The sequence below is a fragment of the Liolophura sinensis genome, chromosome 1, assembly GCF_032854445.1.
Source record: "Liolophura sinensis isolate JHLJ2023 chromosome 1, CUHK_Ljap_v2, whole genome shotgun sequence".
In the NCBI taxonomy this organism is placed as follows: Eukaryota; Metazoa; Mollusca; class Polyplacophora; order Chitonida; family Chitonidae; genus Liolophura; species Liolophura sinensis.
This window is the reverse complement of record NC_088295.1, coordinates 88109327-88132486: the sequence shown is the minus strand read 5'-3', so window position 1 is coordinate 88132486 and position 23160 is coordinate 88109327. Positions and strand designations below refer to the sequence as shown.

Here is a 23160-nt window from a genome sequence, read left to right as displayed (position 1 = left end):
GCAAACTGTCGGGCTGGTGTATGATTCGGCAATTTTTGTTTTCAAGAAATAAGTAGTGTACTTGACTTCTTTGCTTTTCTCTTAAATTTTTGTGTTTGTTAAAGTCATAATAAAGGAGGAAATGAAACACTTTTATAGCCAATTAAGCGCAGTTGCCTCAAACATCACAAACCCTTAATCAAGATGGCGACTGGGTAATATTTTAATGGAGGGTGAAAGACCGAAATAATTCATGATACATCTTGAAAGATTTATCTCAGGTAGTCCTTTGACCCCCCCCCCCCCCCATTGTTCTTCTCCTTTTTGTTGTTTATTTTTAAGTCATTGAAAATTTAGACGTCTGCAGTGTTTCAACTTAGATTGTTATTTTATCAGATCCATAGTTGATGCAGTGTGGCGAAAACTGGACCTCACATAATGATTTCTTTCATAGAGCCTTACAGACGAAGTCATTTCGTTTACGTTTTGTCTGATAGCGTCGCTCTATGGGTCTTTTGCCTTTCGCTGCATGTTTAATTTTTAATTGATGCGTTATTCAGATGAAAAAGACCATGGCAGTTAAAATGTGTTTTTTGTTTTTTTGTGTGTGTTATTAATGTTATGAACTAGTAGGTCCACTCAAAATGCATCATTCAGACAACATTTTTGCAAAATTACGGCATAGTTGCTCAAAGCGCCAATAACAGAGACTTAAAAATGTCCAGGGAGGAAGCAGCCATTGGGCTCACACTGATTTGCAGGGGAAGAGCCAGCATCTGTAATGGCCTCAGTTCGGTATAGCCAGTCATGATAGATGCACAGTAATTGCTGTGAGTGAAAAAATATGTCAAAATCACCTCATTTAAATAATGACAACTCACGTAACGTTAGCCTTGCATTGCTCATTTGGCTGTGAGGGAGAAGCTCATTGTCTTGGGGTTAAAGGAGAAGAAAATTTAAATATCAAACAAATACCATTGAAAAGAGTATGCATTTCCTCGCAGGTGCATGCCGTAAAAAATTTTAATATGTACCTGAAGTTGATAAATTATAAATAAAGTCAGCACCAAAAATTGCTGTCTGACTCCATTTTGCCTTAGAACTAGTCCTGAAGTCTTCTCTGTTAAGAGGAGAATTGCCGTCGGAAACTGACGAAGTGCAGTTTGTTTTCTGCTTGACGAGCAGGAAGCCGGAATGTTGGACGTAAGTTCCGAGTTTACAAGACGGCAGTTTCAACGACTCTCTCTGGCTGAGAGGCAACACACCCCCAGCATAAATTGGTAGATTCTCCCATTTTCATTGTTTGTGGTGCCTTGGTCAAAATAAGTGTTCAGTGATGATCTTTTGGCTGTGTGCAGAGTCTTACATTTGCTGAAGATCACTTGTCTTCCACCAGTATTGTGTCCATTTTTGTAGATCACAGAAACTTGCCATAGGTCACTGGTTTACATCAGGCACTCCAGTTTGCTCAACCAGTATAACTGACTGCAATGGTAATTGTGAAAAATTTGTAAGAATGGCATTAAGCAGTAATCAGAAAAACATATAAATAACAAACCTCTATTCTTGTCATTTTTACAGATTCCTGTGGATTCACTTTACGACAGTCCACCAGAATCCAATTCATATATTATACTACAAAGCAGTATGTTGCTCAAGTTGAAGGCTAAGATACACATGGAAGTGAACGTATTCATAATTTAACAATGTGAAACCATAATTATATGGAAATAGGACTTTGAGTGTGACGTTTTAAAGTGAATATAAGCAGATTCCTGTAGTTTTTGTTTGAGAGTCATCACATAACGAAAATTGGATTTTGAGATTCCTGTCCAAAGTAAATCCCTGTGTTCTGGTTATTCTCGTGTGCGCAAAATACAAAAAAATTGCGCAACTGTTAGTGAAGTTGGTTAACCTGCATATACATACTAACTCAGTCTAGCTTGGAAATGCAGGTATCTCCTTTACTTCGGTGTTAAATACTTATGATTGACATGGATCTAATCATGATGCATTTCAAATGTCAAAAGCTCAACATGTCCTCAATAGAAGGTATTGAACAGGATACATACTAACTTAAGTAAAGCAGGACCTGGTAATAATGCTAATGCTGAACAGAATATGCCTTAGCCAAGATTGAGATGTAATATTGTGACATTTCACGATATGCGCAGGTCATACAGTGATATTAGTGCAGTGAAATAGTCTGACTTATTCTGGACCCAATACACTCTATTTTAGGTTTCCTTATGTTTAGTTTTTGTGTTACCAGTATATGTATGGTGCAAACTAAGGTGAGAAATTTGAATTGTAAAAAAAATCACCTGAACAAGGAAAACGACATACTTTAAATTTAGAATGTGAATGAGAACAAGAAAAGAATTTATTTAAGTAGAGACAATTAAATGGCGAGGCATTAAACTTATAATCTATTTGTTCTTCATTTTGACAGTTCTATCCACCATGGACAATACTGTACCATCTGTTTTGGCAGCAATGCTGACATGGGCCACCATGTACATTCTCCTGTGTGTCATCTACTCAACTCGAAGCTATGAGTGGCATGTCCGTCTGGTCACCATGGTCCATGCCACCCTGGTCACTGGTCTCAGCTGGATCTGTTCTTATAATTATGGCCCATGGCCTTTCACTGATGCTGGTGAGTACGGGTATTGGTGTGGTGACAGGCAAACTTTGTATATGACTTTGAATTAAGGTGAGAGGCTGGTGGTATTTGCTTTCAGGGTGGTGGTTGTTGATGAAAGTTTACAGAAGAAAGTAGAAGGGGAAACGGGGAGTTGAGGATTTGAGCTATTGTGATGTAAAACTCTGAGAATGATTCCTAAGGCCATGTGATTTGTAATGCTTTTGGATGGAGATTTTTGCCCCAATTTCATCATACCCAAATAATGGACATTTTTATGAGTTAGGTATGTTATTTCAGTTTTTACATTTGATCAGTGTGATGTAAAAATTGTTTGTAGGCTTTACTTCATGCGTCATATTGCATGAATCTTTTGACTCACTTTTATTTATTTATTTATTTAATTGATAGTTTTTAATGCTACACTAGAGAATTTTTCACTTGTACGATGTCAGTGAGTTTTATGATCACACAGCCGACATTTGGCAAATTGCTGACAAACTCCCCCACTGTGTAACATACATATATGTGCATTTTATTGGTGGAATAGGTCTGGTCTTCCACAGTGTTTCACTGTGTAAGTGATCATATGGGCATCGGTGACCACTTGTAATCACCAATGAATAGTGAGAACAGTGGATTTAGGATAAATTCTCTGTTCGAAGCTGGGATTATGAATATTTTGATGTAACTTCCAAGCTACAATTATAGAATCACTGTGTAAGATATCAAGTGGGCACCCACATTTGATGAAATACATCCCTTCTAACTTTGTGAAGTGATCATGAACTCTATTAATTCAGATACAGTATTATATATATTCACTCTTCCGTTTAAAAATGTTTTTCAGGAGGAGTGAATACTGCTTTCCAGGAAACCATTGTTACAATCTCATTGGGATACTTCCTCTTTGATCTCTCGTGGTGTCTCTATTTTAAGACAGAAGGTAAACAGTTGCTTGTATTTGTTCTGCTACATGCTACAATGACACATCCTATGATATCTAACACAGAGGCAAAACTAATAGTTTACATTAAGTCAGAAAGTTTAATTGTAAATGTGTTATAAAACTGTTTAGGCATTTCTATTGAGGTACAGTGTACTGACTAGCATAAAGGTAAAAATCATTTTTCAAAATATATCTTGCTTTTTATGAGCACTGTGTACATTTTGACACGGTGTTATTTATTGTCAGGTCCTGCTATGATGTTCCACCATGTGCTAAGTGTGACAGGACTGTCTGTGACTCTGTACACAGGCTTGTACGGCTGTGAGATTGTTGCTGTCATATTTGGCACAGAGATTACCAACCCACTGCTGCAGCTACGCTGGTTTCTCAAGGATTCAGGCAGGTACAACACCAGGTTAGGGGAGCTGGTAGACATCTTCTTCATGACACTGTTTGGTACCATGCGGCTAGGTATTGGCTCTTACCTGTTGTACACCTACATGACGAATCCACGGACAGACTATATCGGAAGGACAGGTGGCTGGCTCATATACTCTGTTGGCTGGATTTTCTGGGTCAGCATCGTTCAGTTTGCCATCAAGAAGTACAGCAAGAAATGGCAGGAATTGAAAACTAGAAAAACAGCTTCCAGTCAGAAGGACTTAACCGACCCGTCATGTGATGGCTGCAGGGACTCTGCCAGTGCAGCCTGCGTGCAGCGGGTAAACAAAGTCATTCAGGATATCACCAAAAGTACTGTAGACAGCGACACAGTGGAAGCTATCAAGAGTCTGTCCAGCGCCAACCAAGACAGCATAAAGAGGTCCGTGAACACATAGTGGTGTCACAGAGAAGTCAGCTATGCCATTTGATTAGAGATTTTTCCACTGGTAGATCGTGGTTTAGCTTCTGATTAGGATGTACATAATTACAACGCATAGGTACAGTTTTATATGGAGAAAATGCAGATCAAGGATTTTGAAGTTCTTTACTTTTTAAGTCATTTTGTACAGAGATTGTGGTTTACATGGGACAATATCATTTTATCCATTTAGAATGTTTTAGTAATCTTTGGAGCTTTTTAGTTCACCTGTATAAAGTACAGGCATAGCTTGTGCATTACGGTGAGTGTCGGCATCGGCGTCTAATAACAGCTAAAGTAGTGTTAAGGGACTGTTCAGGGTGGTATCTCTGAAAGCACTACATGCAAAGCACAATAACGCAATGGGGATATTCCATCACTGATGCTCGAGATATTGATTAACATGAATAATGAAATTCATTACTTGGTCTTTTGTGTATTAGAATTGATGTTAAGGATGGTATTTCAAAATGTACTTGTATTGAGCCCAGATTCTGCATAAATGTTACATAAGCAGACAAGTTACATTTCATCCCATCTTTATTTAATCAAGCTAGCGATGTCCAAGGTCATCTACCTTGATTTACTGAGCAATATTAACTCTTCAAAGCCCTGAATGTTTTATTCATAAATATGCCTAATTCATGGTCCAATCAGATTTCACCTTTGTTATTGACACTAACAGGATTTCAAAACTACATGGGATGTGACTGTGGTGAGAAGAATGCGCGTATGGAGTAAATGTATTTCCTACTAGACGTAGAAGTGCTAGTGCAAAAAAGTAACTCCTTGCACATCGACATGTGAAGGGTTATCGAGAAGATGGTCATTTTGAGGCAAGATAGGCTTTAGAAATTACTTGCAAAACAACAACATAGGCTACATCGATTGGCTGTTTGGCCTCTTTGGCTGTCACAGGTATTGTGTGATAGCACAGTGACTTTCTACTGACTGTTTCAATAAAAGTAGTTTGTATGATGTTGTGTCAAGGAATAAATCGGACCTGAAAATACATGAATTTGTTGAGAATCAAGAAAATACACACTTACAAGGGATGATCAGTGATTTGCTGAAGTTCTGCATTCATATGTTCCAACAGGCCAGTTCTTTGGTTGCTTTTGGTGTCAGATTCTAAGTTTAGTTAGTACTGTAGCAAAAAAAAAAAACCGTGGCAACTTCATTTTGTGTCAACAAGAGAATTTAACATTGAATTCTGTCATATACAGCTGAACGACCTTGTTCTCCATCTATAAATGTAACCACCATTATATAGCGTATGTAAGTGAATATTAAAAACATAAGACACCACATCATTCCAGGAGAAACTAGTGACTCCAGTAAACCGCCACCCTACAGCACATCCATCAAATAAACAAACACATTATTAATGTATTTGAATATACTCTGTTCTAAATGTCCAATAACACTCAAAAGGTAATTTTACGTTTACTGACTGGCTATAACTCACTTCATCTCATTCCTGGTTTGTAACTGTTTTGAAACTGGATTAATATCAAAGTACAACAATAGGTAGTTCTTCAAGGTCCAATTAATATTTCCATGTTTATTTTAAACCACATACTCGTGAAAAATTAAGCTCGTTGTAAATTGTGAGTGAAGCCATCTTTAATACATTAGGCCAGAATGTGAACCTACATGTACACTCTTGACATAAAACAATGAAATATGCAAAATGACAAACTCACAGAGAATGCCTGTTGCCCTTTTACTCTACATGAGAAACCTACGGTTCAGGGTAGTAATGAAGTATATGAACAAAAGCAATCATTTTTCCAACATCAGTTTTTGCCAAATGCTTAAAACTGATTTATGATGCATGCTTGGAATCATGTTTTTTGTACCATTGTCAGGTTGCCTCATTAATTTGAAATCAGTGACATTTGTTCCATAATCCTACCATCCTCTTAACTTTTTGCTTAATTGTTTGTCATCATAACATTTTTTAAAATCTGGTACATTTAATCATTTTTGTTATAAATTAATTAGAATTTTGTCAAAATTGATTTTGAAATACCTGGATTCAATGGATAGATTGATTTGCTGACCTTTATTCTGGTGTGTGATAAAGTTATAAAAGTATTGTACCACATTAACTTATTGATGGTTAATGACAGTTAGGCAGCATCTGAATAATGCAGGCAAAAACCATCAGGGGCATTGTGAAGGTGGGGCAGGGGTGGGGGGTGCGTGCAGTGTCACCAGGTGTGACCTTCCTGTGAAACTTGGCCTGGTGATCTAGGATTGTCTAGGACCCTCTGTAGAAAGTTCCTGGTGGCGTCATGGATTGTTGTATAGGTTTGTCTATAAATGTGTGACGCCACATGTTGTGTTACTTTTATTTCTATCTATCTGTATACTGCTTAGGCTTACATGGTGATGTTGCCAATCAGGGAGCTTTGGCCAGAATGAACCATGCAGGTATCCTAAGGTATGAAAACAATCAGTGTAGAAATAGTGTATAGGTAGATGAAATATCCAGATGTATTGACCATCCATTTGAAAAACATAACACTCACATTTATAAATAATAAGTCTTTATGATGTGATTCTCTCAAAATTTAATGTACATGTATATATTTTCGGAATGTTCTTTTGGAGCTGTTATATGAGTGTCATAATTGTGAAGTTTATGGTATTGTGATCCATGGTATACTTAGATTTCCTCTCTTCTCCCTGTGATGGAGAACAGTATTCTTGTATTTAGTCACACACCCATAGTTTATACTGGTAAGCATTTTAACATATTTGAGGAGGAAATTTAGCACAGCTCTATTGCATAATATCATGACCCATTTGTATATTGGCTTACTTTAAATTATTTGTGTGCTCAGCAACACATCAGGGAAATATGTACATTAGTATAAAAAAATGCATCGGTATCTAATAATGGTTGTGTTTTTTTGTTTATTTTTTTATGGTATTTTCTTGGATTTCAACTTATTATTGATTTATTTATTGTTCCACTTAAAATGGTTATTGGCATGCTCACAAAGTGTAAATCTACATGTACATGTATCTAAACTGGTTCCTTACAAAGTATATTTGTGAACAAACAGAACACGCCTGTGCTTCGAATATGTAAGCCTATGTATTACTAAGGAAAAGTTATGTCTGCAGACGGGACAGCCTTTGATTTCGCTGTGGCCTTGTTTTCAAACTTGACAGTTAACAAAAGACAAGATCAGCCAGTTATTTCCACGTGGGGACATTTTTAACTACAGACAGATGTAGCATTTATTATGAATTTTTGGTATATGTAAGAAGGCCACATAACATTTGTTCAAATTTAATATGAACAGGTGTCATCTGTTACATGGCCTCAGTATCACAAAAGACATGCCGCCAGTCATTGTGTTCATTTGTTATGTGTTTAAGAGAAAGTGAGGTATGTTTTCCCATTACTTTGACCTAAAGTAGAGCTATGTTTGTGGAAACCTGTTCCAGTGTATTGTCGGAAATGGTAATGCAGTGCACAAAATACTGGTCAGGGGATAGGAATATAGGAAAGTGGCCTGTCAGCAATTCATCTCCGAATATTAACTTGTAATATTATTTATATCCCTAGTGCTTTGTTTAGTTTCATTTCGATAAATTAGCCAGTGAATGCTTACACAGTACCCAGTTCTGTTGTTCAATTGTTCAATTGATGTGTTTTTTATTTTTTACGGATGCAGTTGTTTATATTGCATATTTAATGTTTATCAGATAATAATGTTTCGGGTACTGATATGATGGAGTATTGTAATTCTAAAATAATGTGGCGTGAAAGTCCTTTGGGCTGATTCTTAAATATGAGAGACAGACAAGTATAGGCTATACCTCCTTAAGCTTAATTTTAGATATGGCACAGTTATTTAGGCGTGACCAAAGTTGCATGGTTTAAATCCTGTCTTTACTGTGAGCCAATCAGCATCGATTTTGTCGCCACTTAATCAGGACAAATATTACCAGACAATTCAATGCCAAGAAACAGTTCTGTAGCTCTCCTAGTCATTTGCTGATGAAGCCATGTCAGCAGTAGAGCTACTGCACAATACTTGTTCGGTGTCATATCAGTCCTTATGCCTACACATGTACTTTTAGCACGAGAAATTTTGGGTGACGAAAGAATAAACCAAAGTATGTTGTACAACAGGTATCATAATGACGTCCCTACCTGAATGTGGCAATTAAGATTATGTTGCACGGCAAATTATGCTGTGAAGACTTTGAACTGAAGGATCGAAAAGAAGACAATGTGTGTTTTGCATGTGGAAGGTCGTGTAATGAAGCGTGCCCCTTGCTGCTGTTATCATCTCTTTCGCTACACAGCTACCAAATTAATGCATAGCGGGCACAGGTAATGACTGTATTATTTGTATTGCATATGTACTTCCAGAAAAAAAGTGAGGCTGTCTTCTTTGCTCTTGAATGATTCCTCTATTAAACGATCAATTAAAGACTCTATTTGCACCTTGGCTTTAATTAAATGTAAACCGTGAAAAATGCACAAATATGTATATATACTTTCACGTAAATTTTGTTTAATTACGTTGGCACTGTAGCTCCACGAGGGTAATGTTACGCGAGATTCAGAACACATACAAGCCTAGTGACAATCTGGAAAAATCTAGAAAAGATGCTTGACGAATATCCCACGATTTCTTTGATTGTGAACAATTGTAAATTTTTTAATTTGGAATAATTAACAGCACATATTACTTAATTTCACGGCCGTGTTCTTGTATAGTATTTTGCAGTGGGTTGCATTTTCTTATGGTAAGCGATTTCTTTGAGCATGATGAACATTTGTGTACATTTATCTATTGCTTTCTTTCGTTTGTTACGCCCCTGTGACGGAGATCACCTAAGACCTGAAAAGAGGAAGTTGTAGCTTCCTCGCTTGCCGGTCAGTATTTAGGGGATAGTGCAACGACTGGTTGACCCGCATCAGTATAATGCCTCGGGTGGGGCGGCTTACTTGCCTTCGGAAAGTCGTATCAGTGAAGTAGCAATAGATAAAAGAACAGTGAAAATCCGTCCTGCAACATAGAGGCACATTAATCGTACATGCACTCTAAGGACTCCTTCGTCGTCATATGACTAACAAATTGTTAAGTACGACGTTAAACCATAAGCACTCGCTCGCTCTATCTTGAACTGTGCCACAGTCGACGCCTCCGTCTAAACCAGCAGCTACCAATGTCAATCGACGCCTCCGTCTAACCCGGCAGCTACAGATGCTAGTGGACGCTTCCAACAGCCACCAATGCCAGTCGACGCCTGCGTCTAAACCAGCAGCCACTAATGTCAGTCGTCGCCTCCGTCTAAAGAAGCCACCAATGTCAGTCGACGCCTCCGACCACCAGCCGCCAATGTCAGTCGACGCCTCCGTCTAAATCAGCAGCCACCAATGTCAGTCGATGACTCCGTCTAAACCAGCAGCCGCCAATGTCTCGGTTCGGCAGCAGGGCTCATAACTGAAGCCCCCACTGTCTCCTTTGTCACATCATTGATAATCTGATAACGTGATAACTCTCTATCCTGCATTCTCTCAAATTTTATTTTACCATTCTCCTGGCTTGCCCCCCCCCCCCCCTCTTTTTTATTGTTTTCATGTAAATGATAAATAAATTCGAAGAATAAGCCTTTGTAAAATACAAGACTTACAGCACAGTGAGTAAAACCAGAGCAAGAACGACAACGTGATGGTTGACGAATAGTCACACCTAACGGGCGAAATGCGACCTCTTGTGAATTTACCTCAGTTAGGGTTTTATTCTATCGTTTCATGTACATGATTAAATGGTAGCAAATTACACGCCACAAGCACTATGTAATACCTCGATCGTTGTCATCGGCGTTCGATAAATTGCGAAATTTATAACTTAGCCCCTTGTGTATTGAAATGAATATTAGCACAAGGGCATCAGGGTAATGCCCCATCGTTGATACCACATGTGCATGTTAATTACAGACGGAACCTCTTGTGTAATGCACACTGTTAGGGTACTGTCAGCGGTCAGCTGTTATCTACTGATTGAATGCAACAGATTTAAATCATAAAGTCATTTTTGTAGAAACTATAGTTTGTGTTATAAATAGCATGGTGTAATATGATTAATGACATTCCAAAATACATGAAAAAGGAATGCTTTTAGCTGTTTAGGTGCAATTGATTTAATAACAGGGAACAATGTACAAGTTAGTGGTGAATGTGAATCTAGTGCTAACGTCACTAGCACGGATTTCTTCACAACATTCCTAGTTAACAGTTGAAATATATCGGCTAATTATTGTGTATGAATATGATTTTTACTGTTTACAATTTTATCGTTCACTATGGTAACAAATGTCGATGCTATGGCAGCAAAATAAACCATAATAGACACAAAGATCCTTAGCTTGTGGAGGCGTGAAGTTTTGATTTTACTTTTTGTTCATTGTCTGGGTTTACCATGAATAAACAACGGACAGATTTCCAGGCAGAAGTGGGAACATTATCTTGCTGCAAAAGCAAATATATATGGAATACAAGGGACACTGCCCATGTCTTAAATATGGCTATTAATCTGATGATTTAAAAGTTCATCATTCTGTCTTTTTTCCTGAAAAGCGATTAATGTGCGAATCTCAAGTTGCATATCTCGACAACGTTTTCCAAAAATTGTAAACTGACTGTTCCATGGCGAAAACGGTAGCACCAGTACCTCGTCATCTGGTGGTTGGTGTGCGCAGAACGACTGGATCCGTCGCAAAATAGCCTTAAATACCCTCACTTCATCAAATAATCCCGGCCCTTCCGCCCACACAGTTTCCCAGAATTTCTTGTGAAAGTGATCGTATATCATATACTCTGCCACCGCCAGTTCTTTGTGTCTCTTTAGTAACTGCTCCGTATACACGTGGTCCGTTCGGGCATAAGGATTCACATGGTACGACAGGTATATTATATCACTTAATTTCCAGCAGAAACGTCTTTTTAGCAGAACAAGAGACTCATCAAAATATTCTTGGACAAGAACAAAATCCAAATCCTTGTCCAGTACGCTGTCAATGTATGTCCTGATATGACTGACGTTATGGCTTTGGTTGTAAGGTATCCCAAATCTGAGCGAAAGTCGGTTGAGTAGACCGTTACCCGCATGAGGCATCGTGTGAAGCCTGTTGTTTCCGTTAAAGATGAGCCATTCTATTTGTTTGGTTGTGTTAGCAGTTGCTTGAAGGTTTTTCGGTAACAATGTTTTGTACTGCGGAAAAAAATAAAACGAGGAAATGAAATGACTTAAAGGCTCTCTGACTGCTCCAATGATCCTCGTGTCTTTCGGGAAAACCTGTTTTATAGTATGCGAGTTGTAAGTTGAGTGTGTTACTAAAAGATCATAGTGCTTCCCTGCAGCAATTGGTAGTATGTGCTGCTTCAAGACTGGCACCATGGGAAAATGAGTACCAAGTGTGGATAAGGCAAATGTCAAATTTCTCGTCACCCCAAAGTGAATGAGAATTGAAGTGAGAGTTCCACTTCCGGTTTTAGGGATTTTAATAAACACCACATGGGTGACTTCCGAACAAGGCTGTTCATACAGTCGAGACTTGATTGATCCAGATCGTTTGATAAACTCTTGACTTATCTTAGTTATGCTGTGATCCACAAATCGCTCATGCATCTTTCTGTCAACTGATGGCGAACCGCTCGGTAATGACTTTTCGGCTTTCTCTCTAAGATAAAACATACCCATGGGCAGAAGCATTACGGAGAAGATAACAGCGAGTCGTTTTCTGTAAAGAGAAAGATAAGACAGCAGTTAGGCAAGATGGAGATAATACCGTTGTAATTCAGTATTCAAATATTTGCCCCCCGCAGACCAATGCTGGTTTCCCGTAAAACTGGAATTGGACGAGCACTTGATTTGATGCTGAACATTCCGAGATATGCCCGCTGCCAGTGTATTCAGTGACTTGAATTCATTTTAATTTTGATTCTTCGTGGTGTTACTTCTATAAATATGTCGGCATTAACTGAGGTGTGTTTGCTGAGTTATTAATACGACGGAAATAAAACAGCGTGGAATAACACAATAATTAGTTTTAGGACTAGCTTTGAAGAATGGCGTACTCAATATCTTATGGTTATTTTGAAGTTCCGATAAAGCTACACTATGAAATGTCCGCAACATTGGTTTACATGAGCTTGGTAAGTTTTTGACATGATAGAAATGATATAATATATAAATGGAATATAACAAAACTTAGTTGTAGAACTAAGTACATTTTTTCCTGAACCAGCACTTTAAAAATAAAAGAAGCTGTCACTTTTAATCTTTGAAAACACGACAGATAACTATTCTTATCTGTAATATTTAATTCCTAAGTATGGAGAAGGCAACTGTTCTAAGCCATAACTATGTGATCAATTCATGTGTGTGGTTCCGTTCGTTTAGATACATAGTAATTATGTTGAGTGTTGACGTCTGATTATGTCTTGACGAGTCTTGTCTTATCTTGTTATGTCAAGTGTACACGTTTTGTTACAACCTGAGTGATTCGTAAAAGCACATAGCATTTGCTAGACTACTGGCACAATTCAAGTACTCGGAACTCACCTGAGCTCGTACCGCAACATTGCGAGAGGCGGAACAGTTGCTGTGATACTGAGCGTGGCCTAGTGGAAAATATCCGTTTTACTGCTGTTAACGATTATTTGTGAGTGCACAGGTGTCCCTGGCGCTTAGGTCAGCGTGTCGAATACATCATCAAGAGTAGCAAATCTATAGGGCCTACGTGCGTGAAGAGAGCATCAACCATGAAATTAACTGTATGTTTAATGTATATCGTTCTCTTTATTTCTCTTTGTATATGTTCATATGGTAACTCGCCTTACGTAAAATAAATCTTCATCACGATGGGAGTTTTCCTCTTCAAACTTTTTTTTACGAATGCGAAGTTGTTGCAAACTGAGGATCAAATGGAAAGCTGTACAACAGCGCAATTTGTAATAAAATCGTAATTTGTGATAATTATTACAAAAAGCCACTCACAGTGTAATAGGGTGGCTTTTTGTTATTATTACAAATAGCGTTTTATTACAAACTGCGTTGTTACTAAGCTGATACAGATAGTATAGGATATTACTGGAAAAATTCTCATTAAGAGAGCAAGGTTCGGGAATGCGGTGGCTGAGATAAACTGTGGCGTTGTCCTTGCCGGATGCAGGGGGCTCAGGTTTAATCCTGATGCAGGTTTGTTTCAGGATTCGACAGTTTGCTAACTTGGTAGATTCATTCGTCTGACTCAAATTTGACCTTGTCTGATGTAACTTTGGGCGTTGAATCCAAATATGACTATAATTTTTATCGGAAGTTTCAAAATTGTAGCAGGAGTGAATTTCTTTTTTTTTTTTTTACTAGCCTTCTTTGCACAAGGCAGTTTTATATCTGGTTTGTCATGCGGAGTTTAATGCATAATGTATATCTCAATAGTGTACAATTCACCTTATTTCCGGATATCTTGAACATCTGTGATGGCATACACTTCAAGACTTGTGTGGGATTTGTTACGATTAGAGGAGGGGGCAAAATGTTATGGGCTTCGAGCGAAAGGGTATGCTTGATCGGAGTAAAGCAGTGTCTGTGATGTGACCAATGGAAAAAATATAGCAGAGCCACAAAGACGCGCACTGTCTTCTTTAGACGGCTGCTATATGGCAGCTTATGCATATTACTCCTGGTTTCACACGTGTTATAGTAACTTAAAAAAATAATGACACAGATGTGATAGTTGGGCATTTTAATGGCACATACACAAGTAATGTAACTCCGAATAACGGTTCCTTTTTTTTGTCAAAATAAAATCCTGAAAGTTTTTTTTATCAAAATTTAGTGTTCGTTTTTTGGAGTTACACTACTCGTATATTACGTGATACTTATCAGTGGATCTACTGGATTAATGGCAAACAGTGTGGAGGTTTTTGGCACAGTTGACAAACTGTCAACTGCAGACATGAGAATGTTAATATACATTTATAACAGACTAATTTTATTGTTCGGGGAGGACGATTACTTGTAGCACTGCAGAGAATGGAAGATGGAAATAAATAAAGAAAAAATGTTAATATTCGGTTGTTTGAATAATCATGCTCAGCTTTTCGCTCCAGTGGAAATATAAATATTGAATGGTAAACATTTAAGGTGTTGGGCACTAAGGTGTGATAGTAATTTTAAATTGAATGTGGTTGTCATGGTAACCAGGTCACCATTTCCCCTATATATACTATGTATGATTTAGTGTCCGGGATACAACTCCAGCCGTTTTCCACGTACAGTTGAATTTTTAGTGGCTACACAGACACACGGTGATGATGTGTCCGGACTTAAATTTGTTCATTTTCACCGTTTCCATGGTAACCAGCTGGCCATCATTCCTACATATACTGCATATATAGATATGATTTCGTGTGTGGGCTATAACTCCACTTGTTTTCCATGTGCAGTTTTATTTCCTGGTGGATACTTATAGAGATGACGATCTGGCTAGAATATGTTCATTTCCACACTTTGCCCTGGTAAACAGATTGCCATTTCTTTGACATCTGGTATATAGATTGACGTAGACTTTGTAGACTAGAAGTGGTTTGCAGTTTTAATTTAAAGGCGATGCATAGGCATAGATGTGATAATTTGTGGCGCTTCACATTTGTCCATTTTTATACCCTCGCTACCATTAAACAGGGGAACTATAGTTATTTTGCCCGTCTGTCCGTCCACATTCCACATCTCAAATTGTTTTCCATGTGCAGTTTTAATTTTTGGTGGATACATAGATACAAGTGTGATGATGTTTCATGTATACTTTTCACATTATTATTTAATGCCAAAACCTCAACACCCAAGAAGCACTTCCCCTCAGAGTTTAGACATGTTCACATGTCGGTTTACTGTTATCTGCAAATTTTGCGGGGAAATCCATTGGTCGTTTATTCAACATAAATTAAATCACTATAAACAAATAACAGAAAAAGACAATAATGTCTTCATTAGCAGTTGGCAAACAAAGGGCAATAGAGGCCCATCGGTGGTTTATGTGTAGGCCTATCAATGATTTGTGAGTTTTGGGAAAACAACCTTGTGCAGAAAAAAGCTCACTTATTCCTGTATTTCTCCAATGAACACGTATAGCTTTAAAAATGAGACACAGAACACCTTAAACAATTTTCGTCCTAAAAGACAAAATACATTCATTATGTCCTTTGTGAAATTACTTGAACAAATATATAATTACTGGACTAATAAGATCAGCCGTCCAAAGTTAGCCCTGAGACACCAGCGCTTACATGCGATTGTCATGGAAGCATATCCGAAATATGCTCCAACAGATTAACGGATTTGTCAGTAATTCTAGATGACATTCTTTTCTGCTGGATAGGTTTGTCGGTAATCTAGATGACATTCTTTTCTGGTGGATAGGTTTGTTGGTAATCTAGATTACATTCCTCTCTGTGAAATAGGCTTACTAGTAATGTAGATCACATTCTTTTCTGCGAAATGGGTCTGTCAGTGATCTACATTACATTCCTCTCTGCGAAATAGGTTTGTGGGTCATGTATATTAGCTTATTTTCTTTGGCATAGGTTTGTCAGTAATCTAGGTCATATTCTTCTGCGTCATGTGGGTTTATCAAAAATCCGATTGATCAATAATCTCATTCCACCAATCATGCGTGTCATTTATCACTGCAAAATTTTACGGGGGGTACTTAAATTTTGGTGTGCGGGCAATCGTGGCCGAGGGTAATAGTACATCAACTCGGCGCAATGAACCAAGAGCCTCCCACCAATGCGGTTACTGTGAGTTCAAGTCCAGTTCATGCTGGCTTCCTCTCCAGCTGTACGTGGTAAGATCTGCAGCAACCTGCGGATGGTCGTGCTCGCCAGACTCTGCCTGGTTTCATCCCACCATAACGATGGCCGCCGTGGTATAAGTGAAATATTCTTGCGTACGACGTAAAACACCAATCAAGTAAATAAATAATTTTTTTGTGTATATTATTCCTTGTGAGGGTGGAATTACCACAAACCTCAAACTGTTTTAATGTGTAGTGGTTTATGATATATTTTCATGATTGGCCGATTGAGAATGGCTTTTTGGGGCTTACAATTATATCGTTCCTTGTGGCATGGATGTAATATATGGATGTAACAATAAAAACACTCAACTAAAACACTCAGGGGCATTCACATATGATAGAGTAGCTGCAGTTTTGATTCTATTTATTCAGTGTCTCTGGATTTACCGTGGATAAGGTACAAAAGCGTTGTTTTGTAGTCACAAATAGGAACATTGTCTCTCTGAAATGCACATACTTATAGAATGTAATATGAGACTACAGTTTGCGCGGAGAGTAAACCCAAAGACATTTATTGCACAATATTGGGCGTCAATGGTCTAAAATGACTCACAGTTCTGTGTTGTCATTAGATTTTAATGAACAATCACATGAAAGACAAGGCACAACACTAACTCTTAAACACTCTTATCAGTGTGGTCTTTGAAACGCTCATGGCTCTGCTTTTTTTCTTGAAGACGGATTAGTTTGGGAATGTCAGCTTGCATATCTTCACAATGTTTTCCTGAAAGTGTAAACTGACTGTTCCACGACGATGACGGCAGCACCAATACCTCGTCATCTGGTGGTTGATGTGCGCAGAACGACTGGATCCGTCGCAAAATAGCCTTAAATACCCTCACTTCATCAAATAATCCCGGCCCTTCCGCCCACACAGTTTCCCAGAATTCTTGTGAAAGTGATCGTATATCATATACTCTGCCACCGCCAGTTCTTTGTGTCTCTTTAGTAACTGCTCCGTATACACGTGGTCCGTTCGGGCACGAGGATTCACATGGTACGACAGGTATATTATATCACTTAATTCCAGCAGAAACGTCTTTTTAGCAGAACAAGAGACTCATCAAAATATTCTTGGACAAGAACAAAATCCAAATCCTTGTCCAGTACGCTGTCAATGTATGTCCTGATATAACTGACGTTATGGCCTTTGGTTATAAGGTATCCCAAATTTTAATGAAACCAGATTGAAGAAAAAGTTCCCCGAATACGGCTCCGTGTGAAGCCTTTGGTTTCCATTATTGATAAGCCATTCTATCTGCTTGGTTGTGTTAGAAGTCGTCCAAAGCTTTTCTGGTAATACTTTCCTATACTGTGGAAAAAAATAGAACGAGGAGATGAATTGGCTAAATGGTTGTCTGATTGTGCCAATGATCTTCGTGTCTTTTGAAAAACCTGTTTTATCGTGTCGGAGTTGTATGTTGAATGTGTTACCAACATATTATAGTGCTTCCCTGCAGCAATTGGTAGTATGTGCTCTTTCAGGATCGGTTCCATGCTAAAGTAAGTCCCAAACTTGGATAACGCAAATGTCAAATTTCTCTCGACTCCAAAACGAATGAGGACTGATGCCAGAGTTCCACTTCCGGTTTTATGAATTTTAATAAATACGACATTGGTGACTTCCGAGTAGCAGTGTGGATCGCGTCGAAAACGACCCGCATCGCCTTCTGTACTGTTTACTTATCCCATTTATGCTCTGATCCACTAGTCGCTCATCCTTGTTTCTATCAACTGACGGCAAATCGTTGATGAAAGCCTTCATGGCTGTCTCTCCAAGATATGACATACCTATGAGCAGAAGCAGTGCTGAGAAGAGAAGAGTGAGCCATTTTCTGTGAGAGAGGGGATTAAAGAGCAGTTAGATAAGATCTATTAGACAGGAAGGCGGTAATGCCGCTGTGATACGATATCTAAATCGGCATACACATTTGCATTAACTCAGCTGAATTTGCTGTTTCTGATTTCACAAAACTATATTGAAAGGGCTGTTAGATGCCAAACAAAAGAGAAAAGAGTGTGAAATAAAACCATGATTAGCACTAAACTACAGCCCATAAGGCCGTATGCCAACGTATTTGTGTCGGAGAAAACTAACGGAAAGTAACATAAAGACCAAATATTTCCATTTCAATTGCGGGAAAAAATTCAAGGTATTTAGTCGAATAGCAAACGGTAATAGGCCTGATTGTTTACAGTAATAAAGATGACGAGCTTTTTTATTTACTGGCGAGAAAACATTATACCTTAAACTACGTTTATTAATTGATGAGGTTGCACACTTTCTCCTGTAATAGATGATATTATAACCCCTGTAGAATCCAAAAACAAACAGAAAGCAGTGCGAAATAAACATTAATTCTCAGCTCTTAGATTTGGCCGAAGCAGCTCGGTTCAAATCTCACATTTAATCCCTAAATACGCGACAAGTAATCGGTAAACTGTATGAGGCGAGTGATCCATTTAAGTAAGCATCTTTCGTTTTAGGTCCTTATTTATTACGTTAAGAGAACACATTTGGATGCACCATGATTGGTTCGTTAGGCAGATCTCTTTGTATTAATTACGACCGCTAGTTTTGTTACACCCTAGACACTTCATAAAAAAATTCTCGTTATTTTAAGCGCGTAATGATTTACGATGTGCGTGATTCCTTAGTCTGCTCTTTTTACATTTAAACCCACAAGTAATTTACGATCTGTGTGGCTCCTAAGTGTGTACTTGTTACATTAAGCGTACAAGTGATTCACGGTCTGCGTGGTTCCTAAGACTTCTATTTTTACATTAAGCCTGCAAGCTATTCACGATCTGCACGGTCCCTAAGTCTTCTCTGGTCACACTAAGCGCACAAGTGATTTACGATCTGCACGGTTCCTAAGTCTGATCATGTTACATTAGCGCACAGTTGATTTACGATCTACGTGGTTCCTCTTGTTACATAAGCCCACAATCTATTCACGACGTGCATGGTTCCTAAGTCTGTTCTTTGTATATAAAGCGCACAAGTTAGGCCATATCGATAGATTGTCAAGCGAACTGCTTTAATAAGACTACATTCATAAGTTTTCTGACAACTCACCTGTACTCGTACCATAACATAGTGAGAGCTGTATAGTTCCTCTGATACTGAATGCCGCTTAGGGTGAAGTGAAGTTAGCTTTTTACTGTTTCCATCGATTTTTGTTAGTATAGTTGTCAGTGACGCTTGGGTTAATGGTCGCATATATTTGTAAATTGACGAGTCCTCTGGGACTAGCAAATCTATATTCATGGGAGACAATTTAAACTACAAAATGATTAAAAAAGAATGTGTAAATTTTTTGTGCACCGTATGTTTTCATATCTAAGCTTTGTTTTTACAAAAGCTGTTCTATATACTAATTGTTTCAGATTTTGTACCAGTGTCAAATTATTGCAAATGAAAAATCAGATCGACAGCAGATACAAAAAGTAAAGAAGATTACACTTCCAGCAGACTCGATACAACAATGTGCGGCATTGCTGTTCGGTGGCCCAGGCAAACTGTGGCTCAGACAAACTGCAGGCGGGAGGACCTTGATGCAATCCCAAGTACGGTCAGCCTCCTGAGTTGACAGTCAGTAGATCGTAGTTTTGGTTGTGTTGGTCTTTCTGTCTTGTGTGTTTCACGTGACATTTCAATATAGCAGCACTGTATAGACACACTACTAAACGGTGAAAATGAGATACATGTTGCGTATTTACCTCAGTTGCCTGAGACAACTCTGGGTATATATATTTTTCTCTTCAACAGTAACTAAGTGTGTAAAGTTACTTAGTTAAGGAAATAGTGTATATTAGTCACTTTCGTTAACCTGATGTTACACTGATGGAGCATAGTTTATGCGCGTTATCAGTTACCTGTGTTAAATTACGCGGCAAATTGTTTACTGGCTTTGTTAAGTAAAATTATGTAAAACTATTTTTACACTATGTTGACAATGGATCTAGTCTGCTTGCAGAAAGTCGTTATACGACTGCAGTACGTGGAAGGACTTGCAGCAACCTGCGGATGGTCGTTGGTTTTCCTTGGGCTCTACCCAGTTACCACCCAAACATAATGCTATCCGCCGTCGTATAAGTGAAATATTCTTAAGTACGGCGTAAAACACGAGTCAAATACAGTAAATAAATAAATAAATAATACGACTGAAATAATATTGAAAATCCAGTTAATATTAATTACCGAAGAGTTTAGATAAAAGCAAATTTATTTTACATTTTGGATGTTGATATCTGGTTATATGTGGTTTTATTTTGGTAACTTCATTATGGCAAAGTTTCTGAAGTTTTTCACAATTATACTGCTCCATCCAAGCCGAGAAATGGCGACCTGAACTAGTTTTGCACAGGTAAAAGATCGGAAATTAGAAACAGGTAGTGAAGCCGTGATACATCAGTATAAGTGAACTGAATGTACAATGACCTCAGATAGTTTTAATGTCAATTATATAATGACTATGATGATGATAATAATAATGATGATGACAGTTATGATGATGATGACGACGACGGCTACTGTGATGATTGTGATGGGATGATGATAATCATACTAATGATTCTAATAATGATGATGGTAAATATTATTACCATTTATTATGATTTTGATTAAAAAGTATGGCGATAATATTAATGAAAATGATCATAAAGGTAGCAATATTACTTATTTCAAATAGATGACAACGGTGTAAGGCAGCAAAGAAGTGAACCACTTATTATTAAATGGCTGTCACCTACGTATGTAATATGTATGCATTGTCCTCAAATCTACGATCCCTTGTTTTCGCGTGGACTTTGTGGCGTATATTTTACCGTTTATCTGATCAATGATAACAAAGATAACTTCATAACATTACTCTGAATTGCAAACGCTGAAGATATTTCAGCTCTGGCTGTAGCCGGGGAAGACTGAAGGCGGTGGTCAGAGGGAAATGGCTGCTCTTAATTACTGCTTGACCCTAGTCGTGGTGGCAATCTGCCTTATTGTCCAGCTCTCCGAAGGTAATACGGTGTTGCAGTGTGTATATGTGTTAGGTACTCTAAAGGCATTTCTCATCACACCGCCTAGTAAACCATAAATTTGTCCGACAAGGCTCATAGCTAACTGAATATCTATGGAGTACAATACATAAGGCCCATTTAAAGCGAACGAGGCCTTTGAGGGGTTTAACTTGTGTGAGGAACAGTTCAGCGATACACAACTAACTCCTCCAAATGAGAAAATGCGGATTAATCCAGAAAATTGTCGAACGTTTAAGGTTGTTGAAGATCTACAGCATGGACAGCTTCACTCTGCGAGGTTTTCGAACATTGTTGTGTAAGCACATAGGGTGAATGTGTTTCCCTATGGCCTACTTTAAGAAAAAGGCTTTACCGGTACTTCATTCATAATGGATGGATTACTGACTGAAATATAGATAAATCAATAATGTACAAGTTAACAAATAAATACATCTGTATAGATTTACTCATAAGTTTCTTTCTTCAAATGATCATTAGGTCTAGCAGCAACCTGCTGATGGTCGTGGGTTTCCCCCGGGCGCTGCCCGGTTTCCTCCCACCATAATGCTGGCCGCCTTTGTATAAGTGAAATATAATAATAGCGTAAAACACCGATCAAATAAATAAATAAAATCAAATGACCACAAGTACCATTTATATTTACCGATGCACTGAAACAGAAAAATGAAACAGTTATTTACTTTATTGGTGTTTACGTCGTGCTCAAGAATATTTCACCTACACGACGGCAGCCATCATTATGATGGGAGCAAGCCGGGAAGACCACAGGCAGGTTGCTGTAAGACTACCTCAGGTACAGCCTTAGAGGAAGCAAGCATGATGACACGGTTATATACTTCACAGTGTTTCCAGAGTGTATCACTTAAATGTTCCTTATCTGTGAGATTTTAAACTTTTAGCATTTTTACACTCACAATTACTTTTAATATCTACTACCAATCTCTCTTACACTTCCTTAATGCAGAGAACAGCGTACTGTTAGTCCTTGCAGTTCGTTGTTAATCCTTCCAGTGGTGTACTAAGGGCAAATAATCCTTCCCACTACGCAGTTTTATTGTTCATCTTCTCCTGCAGTTTACAACTTGTTGTTCATCTGTTCTTGTGTGTAGTTTGCTTATTGTTCACCCCATCCTCCAGTTTACAGCCTGTGACTCAACTGTTCTGCTGTGTCGTTTGTTTATTGTTCATTCCCACTTTCAGTTTTCAGCCTGCTGTGTAGTTGTTCTGTTATGTAGTTTGTTTATTATTTATCCCTCCTCCAGTTTACAGCCAGCCGTACGTCTGTTCTGCTGTGTAGTTTGTTTTTGTTCATCCATCCTCCAGTTTACAGTCAGCCGTACGCCTGTTTTGCTGTGTAGTTCGTTTTTTGTTCATCCATCCTCCAGTTTACAGCCTGTTGTACATCTGTTCTGCTGTGTAGTTTGTTTATTGTTTATTCCCTCTTTTAGTGTACAGCCTGCTGTACATCTGTTCTGCTATGCAGTTTGTTCATTGTTAATCCCCTCCTCCAGTTTACAGTCTGCCGTACATCTGTTCTGGTGTGTAGTTTGTCTATTGTTCATCTAATGCTGCAGTTTACAGTTTGCTGTACATCTGTGTAGTTCGTTTTTTGTTCATCCCTCCTCTAGTTTACTAGTTTACATCCTGCCGTACATCTGTTCTGTCGTGTAGTTTGTTTTTTGATCAACCCTCTTCCAGTTTACAGCCTGCCGTACATCTTTTATGCCCTGTAATTTGTTTTTGATAATCCCTCCTTCAATTTACATCCTGCCGTACATCTGTTTT

General features: G+C 38.3%; 2 protein-coding genes across 3 annotated transcripts in view; both read left to right on the top strand.

Moving 5' to 3' along the window:
- Positions 1–187: 187 nt before the first annotated feature.
- On the top strand, positions 188–5653 carry LOC135479708 (TLC domain-containing protein 5-like). Its single transcript, XM_064759614.1, has 4 exons — positions 188–260; positions 2432–2638; positions 3474–3569; positions 3819–5653. Exons 1-4 carry the CDS (start codon positions 233–235, stop codon positions 4409–4411), a joined length of 924 nt encoding a protein of 307 aa, XP_064615684.1. The 5' UTR covers positions 188–232; the 3' UTR covers positions 4412–5653.
- A 15575-nt stretch (positions 5654–21228) lies between these two features.
- The window catches only part of LOC135461996 (macrophage mannose receptor 1-like), a 46856-nt gene continuing 44924 nt past the window's right edge, over positions 21229–23160 (top strand). For both annotated transcript variants that reach the window (XM_064739317.1, XM_064739316.1), the window contains exon 1: positions 21229–21354. In XM_064739317.1, coding sequence (XP_064595387.1) covers positions 21285–21354 — 70 coding nt within the window. In that variant the 5' untranslated portion in view covers positions 21229–21284. The remainder of the gene's footprint in view (positions 21355–23160) is intronic.

Coding starts and splice junctions, on each gene's coding strand:
- LOC135479708 (XM_064759614.1), top strand. CDS start 233: ATGATACATCTTGAAAGATTTATCTCAG. Junction 2,639..3,473: donor ATGGCCTTTCACTGATGCTG/GTGAGTACGGGT, acceptor AATGTTTTTCAG/GAGGAGTGAATACTGCTTTC. Junction 3,570..3,818: donor TCTCTATTTTAAGACAGAAG/GTAAACAGTTGC, acceptor ATTTATTGTCAG/GTCCTGCTATGATGTTCCAC.